This window comes from Chroicocephalus ridibundus, chromosome 22 (assembly GCF_963924245.1).
Source record: "Chroicocephalus ridibundus chromosome 22, bChrRid1.1, whole genome shotgun sequence".
In the NCBI taxonomy this organism is placed as follows: Eukaryota; Metazoa; Chordata; class Aves; order Charadriiformes; family Laridae; genus Chroicocephalus; species Chroicocephalus ridibundus.
Genome location: NC_086305.1, coordinates 3,556,499 through 3,572,560, shown reverse-complemented (window position 1 = coordinate 3,572,560; position 16,062 = coordinate 3,556,499). Strand labels below are relative to the sequence as shown.

At 61.2% G+C, this 16,062-nt stretch overlaps 1 protein-coding gene across 1 annotated transcript; it reads left to right on the top strand.

Moving 5' to 3' along the window:
* The first annotated feature begins 656 nt into the window (after positions 1-656).
* On the top strand, positions 657-15,480 carry LOC134526400 (calcium/calmodulin-dependent protein kinase type IV-like). Its single transcript, XM_063358245.1, has 12 exons — positions 657-1,524; positions 2,040-2,167; positions 6,955-7,033; positions 7,338-7,400; positions 9,803-9,885; positions 10,058-10,130; positions 11,463-11,553; positions 11,651-11,725; positions 11,895-11,970; positions 12,125-12,251; positions 12,367-12,519; positions 12,938-15,480. Exons 2-12 carry the CDS (start codon positions 2,070-2,072, stop codon positions 13,160-13,162), a joined length of 1,143 nt encoding a protein of 380 aa, XP_063214315.1. The 5' UTR covers positions 657-1,524; positions 2,040-2,069; the 3' UTR covers positions 13,163-15,480.
* The last annotated feature ends 582 nt before the right edge of the window (positions 15,481-16,062 follow it).

Here is a 16,062-nt window from a genome sequence, read left to right as displayed (position 1 = left end):
TCCCCATTCCCATCCCATCCCTGGCCTCATCCCAACCCCATCCCCAGTAACATCCCAATACTATCCCCATTCCCATCCCATTCCCAGTCCCACCCCATCCCCATTCCCATCCCATCCCTGTCCCCATCCCATCCCCAGTCACATCCCGATATTATCCCCATTCCCAACCCATCCCTGACCCCATTTGAACCCCACCTCCAATCCCCCCCCCAATCCTACCTCCATTCCCACCCTACTCCTGGCCCCAGCCCACCCCATCCCCAATCCGACCCCACCCCATCCTTGCCCCCCCACCCTTCCCTCCCATCCCCCTCTACCCAATCCCGCCCCAATCCCAATCTCGGCCCCGCCCTGCCCCCTCCCCCTCCCGCCCCTATTTCACCCCCCCCGCCGCCCCCCCCCCCCGTTCCCATCCGTCGGGCGATGGCGTCACCGTGCGGCCGCGCCCGGCAGCGCCCGCGTCCTCCCCGGGGCAGGGCAGGATCGGGCCCCCCGGGACCCGGGGTGTGGTGGGATGGAGTTGCGGGGGGACACGGGGCTCTGGGCGCCCACCGGGGCAGTGCAGTGCTCCGGCCCCCGGGGTGGGTGCAGGGCTGGGGATGTGGGTCACGATCCGTCCCTCGACACCCCATGGGGTGCCTGGTGCTCCCCGGGGAAGGGCGGGGGGGCTCAAGCCGGCGCGGTGCCCCCACAGCCTGTCCCCGGCGCTGGGTTTCGAGTGATGGGGAACGGCTGCGGCGTGGGGCGGGGGCCCGGGGCCGCCCTTCGCTCCCCCCCCCCGCCACTAGCCCGTCGAGCTCAGCCCGGAGCCCCGGGGGGGCCGGCGGGGCGCGGTGCAGTGGCGGCGTCGGGCCGTGGGGTGGCACGGCCGAGCCAGCCGGGAGAGCAGCGCCGGGCGGTGCTGCTGCCTGGGAGGGTCCCCGGGCACCGCAGCCCCGTCCCCGCATCCCCACCTTCCTCTTTCCCCGCATCCCTGCCTTCCCGCTTCCCGGCATCCTTGCTTCCCGGCATCCCTGCCTTCCCGCGTCCGCACATCCTCCATCCCTCCCTCCATCTCTCCATCCCTCCATCCACCCCTGCATCCCTCCCTCCATCTCTCCATCCCTCCCTCCATCTCTCCATCCCTCCCTCCATCTCTCCATCCCTCCATCCACCCCTGCATCCCTCCCTCCATCTCTCCATCCCTCCTTCCATCCCTGCATCCATCCCTCCCTGCATCCCTCCCTCCATCCCCGCATCCCTCCCTCCCAGCGCCGCTCAGCACCGCCGAGGAGCCGAGCCCTGACGCCCCCGCGGTGGGGGAGCAGGTCGGGGTGGGGGGGTGGGGGGTGTGGGGGTCCTGCCCGCCTCTTGGCAGCACGGGCCCGGGGGGCTGCAGCCGGGCGCAGCGCCAGCCCCGAGGCGTGCGGGGGCTGAGCGGCCCCCGCACCCCGCGCCCACCCTCCACACAGCCGCCCCCGTGCCGGGGATGAGGCAGCGTCGAGGGGGACACGGTCCCGCCGTGCAGCGCCGCCGCAGCTAACGGTACGTGCCGGGTCCCCAAATCCCACCCGAATATTAACGGGGTTGTAAAGAGTAAGAGGCTGCGGGGCCCTGTGCCGGGGAGGGAGGAAGGGGGGGGGGCTCTGCCCGGGCGTGCTTGATGTCGGGGTGGTTTTGGGGGTGACTGCAAGAATAGGGTGCAAATCCCCCAACGTGCCAGTCCGTGGGGCACAGCCTGGGCTCTGGGTGCAAGATCCGGCCTGCCCAGTTCCAAAAAGCCGAGGTAGCCCCAGAAAGGTGGGAAAGGGGTGGGAAATGGGGACAGTGCGGGGGCCTGGTGTGAAAAGCTGGAGGCGGGGGGGCACAACATGCGTGGGGGGAGGTATTATCTCCAAAAAGGCAGCGTACGTGCCTGGTGGGAAGGAGATTTGTGGCTGCGACTTCATCGCGCTGGATAATCCCGAGCGTTGCTTTTGACTGGGCCATCTGGGCGCCCGCACGCGTGGGGGCAGCGGCGGGGGGGCCGTGGCGATGGCTGGCTCTCCTCTCCTGAGCAGCTGGCGGGAGCTCGCCGCCTCCGGCCCACCATGCCCTCCTCCAAGACCGGCAGCGAGTACTGGATCGACGGGTCCCACCGCGAGACGGCCCTGGAAGATTTCTACGTCGTGGGCCCCGAGCTGGGACGGTACCGGCTGGCGGAGGGGGGGTTGGCAGGGGCTGGCGAGGGGGGACAGGAGCTCTCCTTGCATGGGAGTGTGCCCTCATCGGGGCAGGGACTGGCCTGGTGGGGAGAGGAAGGGACGGAGGGATGGAGGCATGGATGGAGGCATGGAGGGGTGCAGGAAGGGACAGAGGGGTGGATGAAGGGATGGAAGTGTGGATGAAGGGATGGAGGCATGGATGGAGGGGTGGATGAAGGGATGGAGGGATGCAGGAAATGATAGAGGCATGGATGGAGGGGCGGATGAAGGGATGGAGGGATGCAGGAAGGGACGGAGGCATGGATGAAGGGATGGAGGGATGGGTGAAGGGATGGAGGCATGGATGAAGGGATGGAGGGATGCAGGAAGGGATGGAGGCATGGATGGAGGGGCAGAGGAAGGGATGGAAGGATGCAGGAAGGGATGGAGGGGTGGATGAAGGGATGGAAGTGTGGATGAAGGGATGCAGGAAGGGATGGAGGGATGGATGAAGAGATGGAGGGATGGAGGCATGGATGGAGGGGTGGATGAAGGGATGAAGGGATGGAGGCATGGATGGAGGGGTGGATGAAGGGATGGAGGAATGGAGGCGTGGATGGAGGGATGGAGGGGTGCAGGAAGGGATAGAGGGGTGGATGAAGGGGTAGATGGGGGATGGAATGGGGGGAGAACCTGCCCTCAGATGGAAGCTGCAGCAGGGTAGGTTTAGGCTGGACATTAGGAAAAAATTCTTCCCAGAAAGAGTGGTCAGACACTGGAATAGGCTGCCCAGGGAGGTGGTGGAGTCGCCATCCCTGGATGTGTTTAAGGCTCGTTTAGATGTGGTGTTGGGGGATATGGTGTAAGGGAGAACTCTGTAGAGTGGTGTTGATGGTTGGACTCGATGATCCCAAGGGCCTTTTCCAACCTAAATGATTCTATGATTCTATGAAGGGATGAAGGGATGGAGGCATGGATGGAGGGGTGGATTAAGGGATGGAGGGATGCAGGAAATGATGGAGGCATGGATGGAGGGGCAGATGAAGGGATGGAGGGATGCAGGAAGGGATGGAGGCTTGGATGGAGGCCTGGATGGAGGGATGGAGGGGTGCAGGAAGGGATGGAGGCATGGATGGAGGGGTGGATGAAGGGATGGAGGGATGCAGGAAGGGATGGAGGCATGGATGGAGGGGTGGATGAAGGGATGGAGGGATGCAGGAAGGGATGGAGGCATGGATGGAGGGATGGAGGGGTGCAGGAAGGGATGCAGGGGTGGATGAAGGGGTAGATGGGGGATGGAATGGGGGGAGAACCTGCCCTCAGATGGAAACTGGGGCTTGGGATCCGTGGTGATGCTGCAGCAGTGCTTCCGGGAGCATCCATGGAGGGTTTGGAGGATGGGGCCTGTGTTCCCCGTGCACGTGGAGCAGTACATTTCTCCCCGCTGTGGTGGGGAGGGGGCTCATGGCGTGACCCGTCTCCCCTCTGAGCAGCCCAAGGCTTTGGGGCGGTGGGGGATGACCCTGGCACGGTGTGGGACCGCAGTGGGTCCCTCCTGCCACAGCCCCCCGCAAATGACGGGCAGCGCCAGCCCCAGCGAAGGAGCATGGCCCCGGGGGGGTGGGATTTATCCCCAGATCTGGATCTGTCCCCCTGGGTTGGAAAGCCCCACCGAGGGCACCGGCTCTGTCCCCGCAGCCGTGGGGCGTGCGGTGGCACCGACGGGAGCTGCCTTGGCAGACACCGGCCGTTCGGTGGAGACTCTTGTGATGTATTTATCAGAGGTCCTACTGTAAATCCCTACGGACAGGGAACACCAGGGCTGGCCTGCCCGGTCCCGCGGGCGCTGTGTGCCACCAGGACGCACGCGTTTTAAACCTGCCCGAAGGCAGTGCCCATCCCTGCTTCCCCGGCGGGTTTGCCCTCGCCGCTGGCACATCTTGCTCCGGCTCTGCCGTCCCCTGCGGCAGCTCGTCCCTGTCCCAGCCCTCGTGGGGCCCCTTGGGATGCAGCACCCGGGGGGGAGCCCAGGGCCGGTGCCAAGTGTCCCAGGGGCCACGACGCATCCTGGGGATACCCAGGACCAGCTCCCGCGTCCCGTGGAGGAGAGCGGCAGCGCTGGCATTGAGGTCCCATGCTGGGATTGCTCCCAACCGGAGGGCAGGTGACAAGGGGCAGCCGGTGTGGCGGTGCCCCTGCGGCAGGGGGGTGCAAGGGGGTGCTGGGAGCCTGTGTGCGGAAAGTCTGCCGGCCCCGTTGGAGGGGGCTCCGGGCTGTGCCGGCAGTGAGGAGGCAGTGCCGCCCGCCAAGCCCTGCGCTGACGGGGATGTTTTCGGCGGTGGTGGTTCAGGCTGGGCCAGTCCCGGCGATCCGCGGGGTTTCCATCGGCCGAGGAGGCTTTGAGCCTGAAAAACAGCAGCTTTGGTAAAAGCGGGTATTTGAGGCGGCTTGCGGAGGTGTGGCCAGTACCAGCCCAGGGCTCGGCAGCACAGAGCCCTGCGCAGCCGGGTGTGGGACAGAGGGACAGGCTCTGAGCCCCGGGACCCCCTTTCAACCGTCCACCCATCCGTCCATCCATCCATCCATCCATGCGCTTTCAGCATCCAGGTTTAAATCCAACTGGTCCCAGTCTTGCTCCGCTTGTGGCTTCTCTGGGCACACGGTACGATACGGGGCGGTGGGAGCCCACTCGCCGCGTGTGGCTTTCGTTCGGTACCTCTCTGCCGCGGTGCGCCGATGCTGCCCGAGCCGCCGTGCCGGACCGCGGCGTGGGATCCTGCCCCCACCTTAGAAGCCAGCGGGAGCAGGGGAAGGATGGCGGGGCGCGGGGTGGCCGTCCCACCGGCCATGCTGCCATGCCAGCGGGGAGGACCCAGCCTGACATGCCCTGGGGGTGCCTTGGAGCAGTCTGGGGGCTGCTCTCGGCCGTCGCAGCGTGGCCGTGGGCGGCAGCATCCAGCCGGGTGCCGGGTTGACCGCGGCTTCACCCCATCCTCCCCACGGGCCGGCCCCGGCGCTCGGCAAGCGGCACGTGCCCCCGCTGCTGGTCCAGGCTCCCTTGGCAAATCCCATTGTTCGACATTTTCCAGTTCATCTGTAAAGCAAATGCAATTATCTCCTGTTGCAGTCAAGGTTGATTGCGGACATTTATTTGAGGCCTTAAGCAGCGGCAAGCGGTGGCTGCCGGGGCCGGCGGGGCGAGGGGCCGGGGGTGTAGCGAATGCCGGCACAAATCCGTAATTGGGAAGGCGCGAGGGGCAGCGGGCGCCGTGCCACGGGCACAGCGGGCTGCGCCGCCCCCGAGGAGCGACCCCAGCACCTCCTAAACGCCGAGCCGAGGGCTGCTAAACGATCCTGTTAGAGGCAGGAATCAGGCCGCAAATTATCCGTGCGGAAAAATTCTCGCCGAGTCCGGGCTGGGATTCAGCCGTGGCAAAGGGGTGGGAGGATGGGGAGGCGGGGGGGGGGGGGTGCGGGATGCTAGGTCATGCCCCCGCGCCGGCTGGGAAATGAGGATGCCGCAGCCAGGGGAGATGCTCAGGGCTTTTTCTCCCATTGGAAGCGCGTTCTTGTTGCAGTTGCAGCAGGAGCGATGCCATTTTGGGTTGAAAGGGAAGCCTTCCGCTTATTTTCCTGAGCTGGAGAAGGTGGTGGTGACGGCCACCCCTCCCCTCCAAGCCTGAGCAATTTGTTTCCAAATACGCTTTTTATTTGCGACATAAAATTCCATGGAAAATGTCGAGCAAAAGGAAGAAAACGTTTCGAAAACGGCCAAGGTCTAGAACTGCCGGGTTTTGCTCGCCCCACAGCATCCCCCAGCCCCGCAGCATCCCCCCCCCCACCCCGGCTCGGTGGTACCCGGCTCTGCCGTTGCCATGGGAACGCGATTCCCAAGTTCAGCCGGATGAGTTGCAAAATCCGCTCTCGTTTTTTAAAGCAAATCTCTCTTTCATGAGAGCACCCTGGGGATCGCCGGCGGCGGCGGGGCGTGCGGCACGTGGGGCTGCAGCAAAGGGTCCCTTGCAGCCATGCGGGGGGGTTGGGCAGGGTCTCGGCCGGGGTTGTGGGGGGGGGGATTTTGGTGCAAAAAATGCTCCCTGGACACACGGGGCTGGACTCTCGGCGCTTCCCTGGGCAGGCGGGGATGCCGCGCGCCTCGAGGCAGAGCCCGAACTCGGTCCCAGAAGACCCCGAAGCCAAAGAGCAATAAACCGCGGCCGATTCCTCGGGGGCGAGAATTAATCTGCTCCGAGGAGCCAGGCAGCGAAGGTGAAATTGCAAACGAGCCCCATAATGGCCTGTAGGCACGGGTTGATTTCACCGTCCAGTGGTTAGAAAACGTTATTAACTCGATGTGAAAATCGCTGGCAGCCGAGGGGCACGGCCGGGGGTGTCACGGGGATGATCCCCCTTGTCACTTGGAGCGGTTTAGCCTGGCAAGGAAGTTTCGCGGCGGTGCGGGATGGCCCCGGGTGCCGTGGCCTTGCCAGGGACACAGCTGGGACGGGGACCCTCGCCGTGTCCCCGCGGTGAGGTCGTGAGCAGGGAGCGGGAGGCTCCGTCCCGTCGTGAAAGCCGCTTAAGGCTTTAAACCCCCTGTAGGACTCGGTTTTAATTAAAATGGCTTTATCCGGGAAAGCTGGAAATGATGCGGGGAGGAGGATGCACGGGGGCGGGGGGGGGAAGATGCGCCAGGGGCTGGCATTGGCAAAGGTGATGGTGGGGGGCATGGAGCGAGCGGGACCCCCCCGGCCGCATCCAGGCCACCTCTTCACCCTCCGTCCTCCCGCAGGGGAGCCACCTCGGTGGTGTACAGCTGCGAGGAGAAGGGCACGGGCACCCCCTACGCCGCCAAGATACTGAAGAAGACGGTGAGTGTCGGGCGGGCCGGGGGGGCTGCAGGGTGGGGGGGCGAGGTCTCTGCTCCGATCCCAAAGCACCTTGGCACCGGTGGGGCACCAGGACGGGCACGGGGCTGTCGGCCGGGCATCGCTCCCGCGGTCTGGGGGTCCTGGGTGGAGAAAAATGCCAGGTTTCGGGCTGGGGGTGCAGCGGGCTGGGGGAGGACGGGAGACTGGGGGCATGAGAGGGGTCTCTGCATGGCGGGGGGGGGGTGCCGGCCCTGGAGCCGGCAGCAGAGGTAACGCCGCCTCCACCGCGGGCTCTGCTTTCCAGATCGACAAAAAGATCGTGAGGACGGAGATCGGGGTCCTGCTGCGGCTCTCGCACCCCAATATCGTGAGTATGACACACACCCCCCCGCCACCCCCCGCCTCGGGAAGCCCTGCCTGCCCCCCATGTCCCCTCCCTGCCCTGCAGAGGGGCTGTGGGTGCCCGGTCCTCGCCGTGCCACGGTGCCTCCCCCCTCGCTGCCGCATGAAACCCCTGCTCCTTGCAGCGCCTTTGAGCTTCCCAGCTCCGATATCGAGGGCCAGGGCTCCCCCCATCCTCCCCGCACCGCCCCCCCCCCCCCCCGCCCCATATCCCCTGGCCTGAGATTTCCATTTGGTAAGCAATTTCCATCGAGGAGATCAAATGAATGCCCCGGAAAATTGCCCGCCTGTAATGAATCCTGCAAGGGGAGATAAAAGGGGAGGCCGGGGCCGCGGGTGCTGGGTGCCGAGCCCCGGCGCGGCCGGGCGCCGTTCCTCTTTGCTCAGCGCTGGGGGGGGATAACGTCAGCTCGGCTGGAACGATTCGCAACGCCCGGGAGCGGATCGAATCACCCCTGGTGTCAGCAGAGACGGGGACGGCGTCTCGGCCCCTCCGCAATGGCAGGGGGCCCCGTGGCCCCCCCTCCTCCGGTCCCTCCACCTGCCAAAAAGGCTTAGTTCCACCGGCAAATTGCCGAAACCTCTTGGGGATGACCTGAGGGAAAGAAATCACACAAAAAGCCACCTGGAAGCTGCTGTGGTGCTGGGCACTGGCTCTGGGGCGGGGGGCGACAGACCCCTGCTCCAAGCGATTTTGTGGCCGGGACATCGCTGGGACATCCCCGCGCCGCTGCCGCCCACGCTGCCGTATTTTCGCAGTGTGGCTCAAAACCCCGGGCACGGCTCCTTCCAGCCCAACCTGTGTCAACCAGCCCTGGAGCAACAAGGCTTTGCTCTCTGGAGGAGCCCCCACCGGGATGTCGTGCCCACCCGCCGCCTCCAAAACCGTGATGCAAGAGACGAAGCCAAAGGAAGTCCAAAAATGAGGATGACGGGATAAACAGGCTGGAGCCGGGGGGTCGGAGAGCTAGGAATGGGCATTGGGATGTTTCAGGGTTTTGGGGCAATCGGGTTCTTCAGTCTTTTCCATGGAGACGCTTCCCCAACTCCAGGACATTTGGAGAAACGCAGGGATAATGGCCAGGATGGGCATTACCCGCTCGGAGCAGCCCGGGAGGATGCTCGGCTGATATCGGCCACAGACGGGGAGAGGCTCCTCTCTGACGCGTTATCAGAAACGCCACAGAAAATTCCATTCCTGCCCTCCCTCCTCCTTTACTCTCCGCCGAGACGGGGAGGAAGAACCAGCTGGACATTTTTAATATTTAAATCACCGAGTTTTCCGTAGGGTTCTGCTCACTCCCAAGTTCAAGTGTTTTGGTTTTGGTTTGTTTTTTTTTTTTTTTTCCCGAAGGAGAGACGCTCCGTTTCATGGTTTGCGCCGGCGCTGCCTACGCGCTCGCTGTCGTTCAAGCACCAACCTCAGCAGCGGATGATAATAGGATTGTAAACTTTTGAAGTTAATAGGAAAATTATAGTGCTTCCGTGTATTATTATAATGCAGTAAGCTGCCACATAGTGTCTCTCACCCTGCAGGGTATCACGGCTTGTCACCCAGCCTGTGAAGGTAATGATTAAAGCCCCATGAAATTCGCAGTGTCACAAAAGTCTTAAGAAGCATGAAATTCTCTGTTTTCCATTAAAAAAAAAAATAAATTGCATTTTGAGGTATTTTTTTTTAAGAGAGACCTGTTAATTCCAGATTTGCTGCAGTGGCACAAAGGTCTTGCGCAGACAATCTCACCTTGCGTGGCAGCTAAAAAAAAACAAACCCCAAAATCAGGAGAAAAACCGCTGTTTCTTTAGTGCTGCCTCTGCAAAATGGTCCGAGGGATGTTTCCAAAAGCACCCGGGGGGTCCCAGGGCCCCGGTCCCAGAGGTGGCTTTGGCCCCTCGGGGCTCCGTGGGGCTCTCCCGCATCCCTGCGAGTGCAGATGCGCAGGGTCCGTCCCAGGAGGGACGAGGGCAGAGCTTTGCCAGGGGTCAGCCCCCCATGCCATGGGGCTGGAGGGAGGTTTCCGAGGTGCCAGCACAGCCGAGGAAGCTGCGAAATTAAAAAGCTTTCGGTGAGCTCCTCTTCCAGCTAACGAGCTTGGAGAAAAGAAGAGGATAAAGGCGTGGAGTGTCCGCCTCTTCCCATTCCCAGCATCCTCTTTAATGCGTAACCAGTGAGCAGGGCTGTTCCAAAGGGTTAAAAAAAAAAAAAAAAATCCCGTTCAAACGAATAAAAGGTCAAGGAGGGAAATGTGCCGGCTGTCCCGGTAAACCCCGTGCACGCTGTGGTGTGGTGGTCGCGTGCTCCTCCCGGCGCAGCCAGCATCCGCACCCCACACCCGCATCCCGCATCCCTCCTGTCGCCCCTTGCAGATCAAGCTGAAGGAGATCTTCGAGACGCCCTCCGAGATCGCGCTCGTCCTGGAGCTGGTGACGGGAGGAGAGCTCTTCGACAGGTACGCGGTCCCCGTCCCGGCTCCTGACGAGGGGCAGAATTCTCGCCTGAACGTTCACGGGGAGGATGAGGATGGAGGGGGCTGACGCTCACTGTCATCGGGGGGGCTGGGGCGCAAGGGGGGGGTTCTGTGTGGGGCAGGGCACCGCTGTGCTGACACCCTGTGCCCGCAGGATCGTGGAGAGGGGTTTCTACAGCGAGCGGGATGCGGCCCACGTCGTCAAGCAGATCCTGGAAGCCGTTTCGGTAACGCGTGTGTGTGTGTGTGTGTGTGTGTGTGTGTGTGTGTCCCCGCAGCCCCTGGGGACAGCCTGGGAGGAGGTGCCATGCGTGGTTTGGGGTGGGTGTTGCTGTGGGCGCTGCACCCTCCCAGATACCCCTGGGGAAAGACGCCCAGGGCTGCACCCATCCCAAATATCCCTGGGGAGAGGCATTGGGAGCTGCACCATCCCAAATATCCCTGGGGAGAGACGGCCAGGGCTGCACCCATCCCACATATCCCTGGGGAGAGGCATTGGGAGCTGCACCATCCCAAGTATCCCTAGGGAGAGACACCCAGAGCTGCACCCATCCCAAATATCACCGGGGAGAGGCATTGGGAGCTGCACCCATCCCAAATATCCCTGGGGAGAGGAGCCCAGGGCTGCACCCATCCCAAATACCCCTGGGGAGAGGAGCCTGGAGCTGCATGATCCCAAATATCTCCGGGGAGAGACACCCAGAGCTGCACCCATCCCAAATACCCCTGGGGAGAGGAGCCTGGAGCTGCATGATCCCAAATATCTCCGGGGAGAGACACCCAGAGCTGCACCCATCCCAAATATCCCTGGGGAGAGGTATCAGGACCTGCACCATCCCAAATATCCCTGGGGAGAGGCATTGGGAGCTGCACCCGTCCCAAATATCCCTGGGGAGAGGAGCCTGGAGCTGCATGATCCCAAGAATCCCCGGGGAGAGACACCCAGAGCTGCACCCATCCCAAATATCCCTGAGGAGAGACACCCAGAGCTGCACCCATCCCAAATATCCCTGAGGAGAGACACCCAGAGCTATACCCATCCCGAATATCCCTGGGAAGAGGTACCCAGAGCCGCACCACCCCAAATATCCCTGGGGAGAGACACCCAGAGCTCCACCCATCCCAAACACCCGCCGGGGAGAGACACCCAAAACTGCACCATCCCAAATGTCCCGAGGGAAAGGCGTTTCCCTGCTCGCCCTTGGCCCTCCGAAGGCGTCGCTGGCAGAGGCGCCGCTTCCCATCCGCGTTTGGAGGGATGAAGGAGAGGAGGGAGGAAGGTCAGCGGAGCTCAGCATCGCAGGTCGGCTGGAGATGGGGTTTCTATGGCAACGGGAGGGTTTAAAAATGGATGTTCACAACGGAAAACGTCCTTCCCGTGCCCCCGCGGCCATGCCGGCAGCTCCGGCAAGGCAGGTGTTGGGTGTTTCCAAAGGAATGGTCGGGCAAGTTGGTCCCAGATCCCGGATTGCTGCCGCCTCCTCCCGAATTCTGTTCGAGGCAGACGGGGCTCCCCTGCCCTTCCCTTCCTTCCCGCATCCCCGCTTCTCTTTCTGTAGTATTTGCATGAAAATGGAGTCGTCCACCGCGACCTGAAGCCGGAGAACCTGCTCTACGCAGACCTGTCCCCCGACGCTCACCTTAAAATCGGTGGGTCCTCAGGGGCACCCCCGGAGGGGCTCGTGGCACGAGGCAGGGGTTAATGGTGCCTCTCCCTGATGGCCTCTCCCCTCCGTGTCCCTCCAAGGTGACTTTGGGCTCTCCAAGATCGTGGATGAACAGGACACCATGAAAACCGTCTGCGGGACGCCGGGGTACTGCGGTGAGCGGGAGGGAAGAGTTGGGGGGGGAGGCTGAGGCCACGCACAGCTCGGTGCAGGGATGGCCGACAGCTGCACCGGGCTCGGGAGATGGTGCCGGTGCCCGGGGGGTGTTTCGTCTGCCGGGAGCTCCCCGTACTCGTGCATTTGAACCCCAAATTGTACTTCCAGCCCCCGAAATACTCCACGGGTGCCCGTACGGCCCTGAAGTGGATATGTGGTCCGTGGGCGTCATCACCTACATCCTGTGAGTAACGCTGCCGGGGCCCCGTGGGCGGTGAAACCGCGGCGGTGGGACGGTTTGCTCCCCCTCAGCCCCACCGCCAGCAGCCGGCAGACGCCGGCGGGGCTGTGCGGCGGGGCGGCCGCGTGTAGCTCCTCTTCTCCCCTGCTCGTCGCAGGCTCTGCGGCTTCGAGCCCTTCTTCGACCCCCGCGGGGACCAGTACATGTACAGCCGCATCCTCACCTGCGACTACGAGTTCGTGTCCCCGTGGTGGGACGAGGTTTCCCTCAACGCCAAGGACTTGGTGAGCGAGGCGGCGCCGGGGCTCGGGGCTGGCCGGTACGGAGGCTTGAGATCAAGGCTTGGGAAATAAAAAAATCAGGGGCTTTTGACAAATCAAGCCTTTTTGTTGGTTGCAGGTCAGAAAATTGATCGTCCTGGACCCCCAGAAGAGACTGACCGTCTACCAGGCTCTGGAGCACCCCTGGGTCACCGGGAAAGCTGCTAAATTCGCTCACATGGACAGCACGCAGAAGAAACTGCAGGAATTTAACGCCAGGCGGAAACTGAAGGTAAAGGTGAAAAAGCGAAGGTGCCCCATTAACCCCGGGGGTGGCTCGTGTTCGCGTCCCCTCCTGCAAACAGCTGGGGCCACCGAGAGCTGCCGTCGCTGGGTTTTAAGGATCCCGAGCAGATAAACGTTCAGCGACACGTGGCAGCTCGGGGAGGGGGCTGGTTTGGGGAGGGGGGCGAAGGTTGATGGAGCGGCTCCTCGCAGCTGCATCCCCTGGGGAGCAGTGGCCAGATTGCCAGTGGTGCTAGCCGCTGCTGGGAGAAGCCTTGCCCGAGGGGAAGGGCTGGGCTTCCCAGCTCAGCGTGGCCGAAGGAGCGGGCGCCATCTGCCCTTCTGCACGCTCCGGGGGCTCGGGCGGCATCGGAGGGGCGACGTCTGCCAAAGACACGCTAATAACCCTTGTGCCTCTGCAACAGGCTGCCATGAAAGCCGTGGTGGCTTCCAGCCGCTTGGGCAACCACGGGCACCACGACTGCTCCCGCAGCGGGCGCAGCCAGGGGGGGCCCCGGGATGCCTGCATGCCCCAGGGAACGGGGACCGCCGGCCCCGAAGCCACCGCCACCGAGGACCTCGGTGCTTTCCGGAGCGACTGTCCCGCTGTGTCCAAGGTTCCCGTGAACGGCGCCGGCTGCAAGAGCTAACGGCTCGCCGCGGCTTCCACAAGCAATACCCCACCGACCCTCGGACGCTGGCACCGGGAGAGACGGGGGGAGCCGGGAGGGGGGGGACAGGAGCGCCCCGAGGGTCGGTGTGCGTCGGGGGGCCGTGGTCTGTCGCGTGGAGCATCCTTATTTAGTGTCCTGTTGCCAGTGCCGTCGTACCTGGTCGCTGTGAGTGTGTGTCTGTACGGACCCGACTGAGGAAACAAGGCTGGTGACTCGGTCTTCCGAAACATTTTGGCCCCTGCGGCACGAAAAGATCCCAAGTGGCTTAAAAACGAGGAGCAAACTGCAGAAAACAGATTTCTTTCCCCTCCCCTGCAAAGGCAGTAGGCTGTCTCTGTGATGGAGTTTTGTACGTTGCTGTCGATAGCCCCGAAGGGTTTGTTTGCGTAGGGGAGAGGGTGCGTCCGGATTATCGCTGCCCGTCGACGCTACCTCTACAGTCGCTGCGACGAGCCCCAGCCGTAGGTTTGCTGCTGCGTTAGACGAGGTTTGTAGGAGCCTTTGAACCCAGCTGTTTGATCCTATCCGGACAAAAAGTGTTTGCCAGTGGTTCCTTTTATTATCGCTAGACGGTAGCCGGCCTCCGCTTGATTTGTGCTTTGGTTCCACCCCAGTTTCTTTTGTTCCCACGTTCGGTCTTGCTGTGGATCCGTGACGGTGGTAGGATTGTCAGGAGCCGGGAACGCCGCCTCCGCGTCGGCATTCCAGGTTACAGTTTACACGGCGAATTTTTAACGAAGAACGACGCAACTCTTTTCTACGGCGCGTTGCGGACTTTGTAACGCGTAACGGTGCTGTCGTTCCCTGAGCGAGGACAATGAGTTTATACCTATTTTGGGTTTTGGTGGTTTTTTTAAGACTAAATGACACCAGTTGACAAAGTTCTTGAAATTTTTTGGGCAGTTATTTACCAAGCCACAGGATAAGCATTTGCAGATTTCAATACAGAAGAGGTATTTAGACAGGAAAAGCCATATTACAGGTGGGGGATTAGAGAAAGGCGGGCAGCGCTGCCGTGGTCCCCGCCCCCCTCGCGGTTTGGGCCGTACACGCGTAAGAATGTGTTTGGGCCAAAAAAAAAAAAAAAAAAAAAAAATCTCCACTGGAGAAGAACAAAATTTGAACAGGAGGTTCATTTTCCTCCAGGACAGGGACGTACAACCCATCTGCAAATAAAAATTAAAATTGTGCCGAAGCCGAAAGCTGCCGCTACGGACACGCGGCTCGGCGCAGGGGGTGCGTCAGCAGCTCCGAGCCGCGGGACGGCAAACGCGCCACGAGGACTTTCACGTTTATTTCCAGCACAAGCAGAAATCACAAAGATGATGTGTAAGGGCTGATCCGTACCGCAGGAAGCTCATTTATGTTCAGGGCGCTTGTAAAGCCGAATGCAGAGGAGAGATCGGGCGTTAAAGAGGGTTTTTTAATTGGAAAAATACTAGGTCTTCACCAGAAATATGCTTTTTTTTTTTTTTTTTAAAAAAACTAACGGTCATACCTTCAATGGGGAAGCAGATGCGCAGCAAGGTATCGCGTTGGAGAAAGCAAACGCTGATAACATGGGAAAATGCTTCAGCAAGGGGAAAATTATTCCTTTCTCTTTGTGTTTTGCAGGAGGGGCAGTTGGTTTCTCTCCATTTTTTTTTTTTTTTTAATATAGAGGGCTGAACCTTGCAGTGTGCTGAACTCCGGTCTTTATCCCATGCTTAGGGTGACGCTCTCTGTCCTTCGGAGTCCGTGACGTGTCCAGTGGGGACAGAACTCCACCTTCAACCATGTTCTTTGCTAACCCGGGTCTTAAAAGACTATTTTATACCCTTTGACATGAAATACTTATTTAAACGCCTTGCAGGACCAGGCCAGAGAGCTCAGCACACCCAGAGCCTGTGAAGCAGGGACCGATGTTGGGCAACGCTGAATAAGGTTATCCTGTCCGCAGACCGCTCCTGGTCCTGCAGGATAACGGGAAATAAGGTATTAATTAGGTAACAGCGAGTAACAGAGTGTCTTCCGCGATGGAAGGCACCCGAGGGAAAACTGTAAGGAGAAAAAGGAGTTTGCCTCTCATGTTACGTCAACAAAGTATTATTCCACAAATATCAGTACTTAAAGGTAGGAAAAAAAAATAAAATAATGTACTCCTGGGAGTCAAGCTAATAGGAGGTGCCGTTTTGGTCTGTATGGTGTTTTCAGGATGTGTTTTAATAACTTACTACTTCAGTATAGCGGTGACATTTCTGATATTGCAGGTATTTATAAAGAAGTATAGACAGCTAATAAAGTATCAAACATCATGACGTGGGCTCCGTTTTCACTGTTATTCTCCAAATAGAAGGGCTAAAAATTGTCAGGGCCAAACAGCAGCTTGCCGAAGGGCACTTCCCCCACCCCCCGCCCCCGATTTTTTAACCCGTTTTCAGATCACAATTTATTTTCAGGCTCAGGAAAACTAAACATTCACTCCATCTGTGAGGACAGGCTGAGAGAGCTGGGGGGGTTCAGCCTGGAGAAGAGAAGGCTCCGGGGAGACCTTCCAGCCCCTTCCAGTCCCTAAAGGGGCTCCAAGAAGGATGGAGACGGACTCTGGATCAGGGAGGGGAGCCATGGGACGAGGGGGAAGGGTTTTACACTGAAAGGGGGGAGATTGAGATGAGATGTGAGGGAGGAATTCTTGGCTATGAGGGTGGTGAGCCCCTGGCCCAGGCTGCCCAGAGAAGCTGTGGCTGCCCCATCCCTGGAGGGGTTCAAGGCCAGGTTGGATGGGGCTTGGAGCAACCTGGGCTGGTGGGAGGTGTCCCTGCCCAGGGCAGGGGGTGGCACTGGGTGGGCTTTAAGGTCCCTTCCCACCCGAACCGTTCCGTGATCCTACCCCAAAC

Coding starts and splice junctions, on each gene's coding strand:
- LOC134526400 (XM_063358245.1), top strand. CDS start 2,070: ATGCCCTCCTCCAAGACCGGCAGCGAGTACTGGATCGACGGGTCCCAC. Junction 10,131..11,462: donor AGATCCTGGAAGCCGTTTCG/GTAACGCGTGTG, acceptor CTCTTTCTGTAG/TATTTGCATGAAAATGGAGT. Junction 12,252..12,366: donor CCCTCAACGCCAAGGACTTG/GTGAGCGAGGCG, acceptor TGTTGGTTGCAG/GTCAGAAAATTGATCGTCCT.